This window comes from Sinocyclocheilus anshuiensis, unplaced genomic scaffold (assembly GCF_001515605.1).
Source record: "Sinocyclocheilus anshuiensis isolate Anshui unplaced genomic scaffold, SAMN03320099.WGS_v1.1 scaffold1240, whole genome shotgun sequence".
Taxonomy (NCBI): domain Eukaryota; kingdom Metazoa; phylum Chordata; class Actinopteri; order Cypriniformes; family Cyprinidae; genus Sinocyclocheilus; species Sinocyclocheilus anshuiensis.
Window position 1 is genome coordinate 861,443 of NW_015542555.1, and position 7,027 is coordinate 868,469.

General features: G+C 33.9%; 1 protein-coding gene across 2 annotated transcripts in view; it reads left to right on the forward strand.

The window, feature by feature from the left end:
* Nucleotides 1-7,027, forward strand: part of LOC107694336 (adenylate cyclase type 2-like) — an 84,567-nt gene that overhangs the window by 67,286 nt on the left and 10,254 nt on the right. For both annotated transcript variants that reach the window (XM_016494013.1, XM_016494012.1), the window contains 6 exons: nucleotides 1,216-1,392; nucleotides 1,540-1,583; nucleotides 1,735-1,815; nucleotides 2,322-2,391; nucleotides 2,529-2,626; nucleotides 4,607-4,691. In XM_016494013.1, the coding sequence (XP_016349499.1) occupies nucleotides 1,216-1,392; nucleotides 1,540-1,583; nucleotides 1,735-1,815; nucleotides 2,322-2,391; nucleotides 2,529-2,626; nucleotides 4,607-4,691 (555 nt within the window). The remainder of the gene's footprint in view (nucleotides 1-1,215; nucleotides 1,393-1,539; nucleotides 1,584-1,734; nucleotides 1,816-2,321; nucleotides 2,392-2,528; nucleotides 2,627-4,606; nucleotides 4,692-7,027) is intronic.

The following is a 7,027-nucleotide window of genomic DNA, read 5'->3' on the forward strand; positions in this document are numbered from 1 at the left end:
GAGAAACAGGTGAATAAATACTGACAGTCAATGTTTAATGTTAAGAAATTATTATTTCAAGACATGTAAAGCATTTTTGCTCGTTTATGTGGGCCGTCCCAAGCATGGTTGCAATGTGTTCATTGTCAAACTCCAAAATCAGATTATTTTTAATTCTTAAAAAACGCCATTATTTTATTTGAAAAAAAATAATTCTTTTATTTTATTAACAAAAATATTTTAGATTGTCTTATTGTATTTTTTTTTTTTCATTCGATCAGATAACATTTTAAGCTGTTTTATGGTCAAGTTACAACGTGCCCCTCAGCTGTTACAATGTACCACACCTACGGGGCATGTTGTCACATTTCACTTCCATTTTTTGAGGGTAAATAAAGAAAAACGTATACACTGTAATTATGAAACAAAGCGACATATTTGTGCTAGACAAGTGTAAAATTACTGTGGATAAAAAAAATGTTTATTCTGAACCCTATGTGGATTTCCACAAACTGGGAAAGTCAAAAAGTGTTACTTTGTGCCCCGCTCTCCCCTACACTATTAGGCTACTTTGCCCATCGCCCATTATAGATCAACTAACATAATATATAAAGGTGCAAATTGCATCTACTTACACATATTTGAGAATCGAGATATTTCATGTTATAGTTAACACGTTTGGGAATATTATACAGTATACTGTATATAGCTGCCGTGTGTCATGACGAGAAAAAAAAACAGTGCAAAACGCCACTTAATAAGATTATTTCAAGAAAATCTGCTTACAATCAAAGTAGGTTATACTGAATTAACATGTTAATACAGTTAATCAATTAATCCAGTTTTAGGACCTTATTTGATTTTTATCAGATTCTTGGAATGCTTGTGTTTGATTCCATAAAGATCTTTTACAGTTGGTTCTAAAATCATGATAGAAATCCAGTCCTGTACAGCAGTGGCTTTGGAAGTGGTTTTGCTTCAGGACCCAGATATTATATTGAACATCAAGTAGTGACTTACTTGACACAGTACCAAAATTGTTTAGGATCCCAAAGTACACAGAAATATCTTGAATATCAGTATCAGATCACGTAATACACTTGAATCAAACATGTATTATAAAACACATCTGTGACCCACCACTTCAGTACATATTCTTGTTCGATTTTTTGGATTTCTGTGCTGTTATATCCATTTAGACTCGTACTTCATGCTGTGTTTGTACTTCATGCTTAGGCAGAAAAACGGAGTCCCCCACTACCTGCTCGGCTTCGTCCCACTCTGGATGGGGCCAAGATGAGGGCGTCTGTCCGCATGACGCAGTACCTCGAGTCCTGGGGAGCAGCCAAACCGTTTGCTAACCTCCACCATCGAGACAGCATGACCAACGAGAACGGCAAGATCAACACACTCGTGAGTCAACCTGAGCACACACACAAAAAGTACAGTCATTCTGATGGAAGATTTAAATGGTGATTACTGTCATCAGGACTAGTTTGTACTTGAATAAGTACTTAATAGTGCTCTATTAATTACATTTGTACTTTTTTTTTCTTACAGGATGTGCCATTAGGGCAGTACAGCTTTCAGCAAAGGTCTGAAAGGTCTGTTTTTTGACTGTTTATTGCTTTATATAACACAAAAAAAGCAAAAATCTAAATTCAAGTGAATAACCTTTCAGAACATTCACACTGACCTCATTTACATTTCCATGGTTGTTTAAAGTGTCTCTCCCTCTTTTTTCTTCCCTTTCAGAACAAAATCGCAGAAAAAGAGATTTGAAGAGGAGTTGAACGAAAGAATCATTCGCACTATTGATGGCATTAACTCACAGAGGTATGCATCCATAATGCTTTGCATTTTATCCATATTGAGTAATTCATGAATTGCTAAATAGCTAAATGTTAACAAGGATCAAGTCTGACCTCAAAATGGGGTTCAAAATCTTATTTAAATTAGCAAAAAAATAAAGTTTTTTTATTTTGAAAAATGTAAATATATATATATATATATATATATATATATATAATATTTTTTATTTTATATAGTTCATATTTATTTTACGTTTATTTAATTTTCATTTAAAATGTATTTAGTAAAATAAAAACAAATAATTCAATTAATTAATTAAACAAATATAATAATTTATAGAATATTAAATAAAAAAAAATTAATTAATTTATATTAAATAGAAAAATACAACACAACATTTGACAGTTCGTTTCACTTTCAGAGCATTTCCTGCATCAATGTCACCCAACAAGCTATTATAATAGCGATTCATCGTGACAATGAGAATTTAATTGTTACAAATTACTTAATTTATGCTTTCTTTCTACCAGACAGTGGCTGAAGTCGGAGGACATTCAGAGGATATCTCTGTTCTTTCATAATAAGACACTCGAAAAAGAGGTACATTTCACCTTGAGATGTGTCATTGAATGGCAAATACTCTATGTGCTTCTCTGTAAAGAAAAAATCCGTATCTGAACAAAAACATATAGAAAACCTGTAAGAGCTGAAATATTTCTTTTTTTTTCTTCTAACAGTACAGAGCCACAACTCTGCCGGCCTTCAAGTACTACGTCACCTGTGCTTGTCTCATTTTCTTCTGCATCTTCATAGTGCAGGTCTTAGTCTTGCCGAAGTAAGTGCCATCTCCACCACATCTTCCAAGTATCTCATTGTCTTTTGCGATGCAATTACGCCGCTGTCTCCCACAGCACTTAGACCAAGTGATGCATAATAATATTACAACATTTCTACACAATTGAGAGAAAATGAGTGCAACGATAAAGAACGGGATGATGGGAATGTCAATGCCTGCCTGAAAAAGACAGCCATGAGGAGACAGTTATAGATTTTTTTTTTTAATCAGAGGCCAATCTGGTTTGGAAATAATGTCTCCTTTTGTATGAAGTCAGACAGAAAAATCTATGCAAGACGTCACCCTAATTTACTGCTCATGTTGACCGAGAACACATTCACAAGAGTCGAGAGCACAGCGCTTTCTCTCAAGCTGAGTTCTCACCTCCTGACATTGATTTTATATCAGATTTATAGTGAGATATGGCACCACAAAGACTAGAACTAAACGCTTTTGTTTCTATATTCAAAAAGCCATTAAAATATGTAATGCTTGCTTGGGTTTATTTACATACTCTAAACTTTGCCAACCCCAAAGCCCTAAAGTTTAGCATCTAATTTGTCTCACACTATTTGTTCTATGTGAATATTACCTTGAATCTTGATTGAAATATATGTTTTGTTGTTATTCTAAGCAATCAGAATTGTTTTCTCCTATTGGACAATTAAACAGGTGAAAAATCCCAACGATCTACACTGAAGAAGGCATCTGTTAACTAAAACTAAAACTATTGAAAATTGTTTTGCTAAAAAGCTGAAATAAATTAAAAAATATTAGAAGATGTAATTTCATACCTGCTCACCAAACGTACGTGGGAAAGAAACAGAAGACATTTGCCTTATTAGAAGTCAATGTACCATCAGAATGCCTTAGCAACTAACTGAAATAAATAAAGAAGTTTGTTAAATTACAAAAACTACTTAAAGGTAAAATAAAATTTAGATTACTAGATTAAATAGATTTCTTCGATTACAAATGATAAAAAAAATTCAACTGAAGTAATTTGGCTGCAGCTATTTGCAGTAAGTGTAAATAGCGAGAGATGCTATTTACACCAAGTGCAAATAGCCATAGCTTCCATTTAAGTATTTTCTGCAATTTATACTACTTATTGCAAATAGTGGCAAATATCTGCACCTCTGTATTGTAATACATTATAAAACAGTATGCAATAATAATGTATTGAGTGTAAATTGTAAGTTTAATTAATATTATTAAATGGATGCTGACTTATTGGGACAAAGCCCTCCCTACACCTACCCCAACCCTACCCAATACTTCATCAACTTTTCGATTATTTTCCTTCATTTTTATTGAAAATAAATGCCTTTCCGATGTGATATGAGATGTGAAAAGGGACAAGAACGAATTCGGCAATAGGCGGATTCGAACTCGGGTCAATCGCGTCAAAAAGTCTGCGCTACGTGTTTTACCACTGGAGCTGTTGTTTGACAGCCGTCTTTTGTAATGTTGACTAGCCCAACAATACATTGGTGGGCGAAGTTAGTGTAAACAGCCTTTGAAAACAAGATGGGCTATTTGCACTTAGTGTAATTAGACACTACAAAATAATTTTAGGCTGAATTACTAAAATTACAAACAAAAAAACTAAATCGCTAAATATATTTTTTTATTATGTAAAGCCAAATTTAAAAAAACACACAAATTTACTCAAACTTACACTAATTATAGAGTGAAAACTGAAAATATTAATAAATAATATAGTAGTCTATAAATGATACAAAAATAACACTGATGTGGAATGTATCTAAAGAGCAAAATGTCTTGATGCTGGATTTGAGGGCTATTTTGACCTGGATTAAGTAGCAATCACCTTGCAATGACACAAAACACACTAACAATGGCATAGTAGTGCTGTGCTAAGATTGGATGTTCATGTGAGACACAAACTATAGCAGGCATACACGGATGATGAATACATATGCTTTGGAGTATCTCTGATGATTTTGTCTCTCACAGAACCACCGTCCTTGGAGTTTCGTTCGGAATGGCCTTCCTGCTGCTCGCCTTGATCCTCGCCATTTGTTTTGCTGGTCACATACTGGTAAGTGGTGCTCGCTCTTGTGAAAGTAAATATAAAGAAGCTTTCTTTGAGAGTGAATTGCCAGTGAATGAGGCAGGTTGGCTTGTCTGTTCAGTCTATTCAGATGTTGACATGTTACATATTTTTCCATTTTCCATGGAGGAAATAACTGTACTCAAATGTCATTTAATAAATCGAGGTTTCCGCACATTTGAGACCCTCATCTTGTTAGAGAAAATGCCATACCGGGAGGAAAAAACACCATATCAAAACAAGATTGAAATTTCCTTGTTTTAACCCGAGGAACAACATTCTTTCTCTGCTCTTAGAGAGCGGCGTCTATAATCAAATTACCAGCTACTTTGGACCTGTGGAACATAAATGGCTTAAGTAAATGTCAGCTGTATGCCTCCCTGTTTTCTTTCTCCTGCTCGTTCTTCCTTAATATATTATGAAAGCTTAGAGCGAAATGTCTTATTCAGTATTCAAAGGCCTGTAGATTCACTCATGGGAAATCTGGTAAGAACATATTCTGGTCATATTCCACCCTATTTTAAGGGAAATTAAGCCTGTTTTTATGACCGTTAAGGTTTACTGTATTGTAACATTATTTTCAAGCAAATATTATTTAAATTATATTTATACACTGCTGTTCACTAAGACTTTTTTGTTTAAAATATATATAATTTTACTTCATAATTCAAATAAATGCTATTCTTTTGAACTCTCAAAGAATCATAAAAAATGTACAGCTGTTTTAAATATTGCAAATAATAAGGAATGCTTCTTAAGCGTCAAATCAGCATACTAGAAAGATTTCTGAAGGATCATGTGACACTGAAGACTGGAGTAATGATGCTGAAAATTCAACTTTGCATCACAGGAACATATTACATTTTAAAATATATTAAAATAGAAAACAGGTATTTTAAATTGTAATAATATTTCACAATATTACAGTTTTTGTTATATTTTTAATCAAATAAATGCAGCCTTTTTGAGTATAAAAAGACCTCTTTCAAAAACATGTAAAAATCTTAACATCCCCAAACTTTTTTGAACAGCAGTGTGCATCATGTTAGTATTTGTTGTACTTCATTTTTCTTTTAAATTACAAAATCTTTGTATTATAGTATTACTGTATTTCAGTACTGAGAATCTATTGAGTATGACCTTTGAGAAAAATTCTCATTAGAATTTCGGGTCATAATGTACAAAGTCACAATGCTATAATTATTAGTTTTAAAAATAGGCTTACATTTTTGGGGGGAGGGGTGTGACCTTGACAGATTGAGCCTCATACACTCTATGGAATTCCTACTATGATCAACGTAACCGGTTTTTCTGTTATATTTCTATTTTTAGAAGACATGACCTTCCAAAGAACTTGAAGGGTTTTTAAGCCGTTCACCCACCAGCTCGACTTGATTTGTCCATTAATTAACCAAACAGATTCAGTTGAAGATTCAGAATTCATGATGATAAAAAAATTGGCCACACTGAATGGTGATATTACGTTAGTCCAAAAACCTTTTTTTCTGTTTTTGTGTCAAAAGAAAAGCAGCTTGAGTGATGATACTTTTTACTGGACTGTTTGTTGTCTCTTTTTCAAACTCAAGTCCTCATGGGTTTGGGGATTGCGGGTGTGAGGGGCCATTTCTATAAAGCTCTGGCACTCACATTTTGAGTTTCTTTTATGGTAGGACTCTCTTTTGGTTTCACAGATAACTGTCAAAGTCATAAGTGCCTAGAGCTGTACGGAATTTGGTAAGAGGTATTCTCAGTTTTGTTTCGCATTTATCTGATGTTAGAGTTCACATTCAGCCCACAGATTTACAAATATAAAAGAGGGGTTAAGGTTATCCAGTAAAAGTGCTGTGTTTAAATATTGAAAGCTATTTTTTGTATAGATGATGTAACTAACGTGTGATTGACTGGTGAGAGGGTTTTTTTTGTTTAGCTCCTCTACCTCTTTTACTTCTTTTTGATTTAAGTCCAAAGCATTCTTGAACAGGTTCTAGGTTAAGTGTTTTGTAAAGTGCTGTTCCACTGCAGCTCCGTTAATACTCATCCTGACAATGTAGCATAAACTCAATTAAAGGGGTCATATGATGCGATTTCAATTGTTCCTTTCTCTTTGGAGTGTTACAAGCTCTTGGTGCATAAAGAAGATCTGTAAAGTTGCAAAGACTAAAGTCTCAAATCCAAAGAGATATTCTTTATAAAAGTTAAGAGTCAACCACGCCTACCTAAAACGGCTCGTTCTAACACGCCCCCACATGTCTACGTGACGATGTGGGAAGATTTGCATAACGCCGCCCAAATGTTCACGCAAAGAAAGAAGGCATAACTTTGAT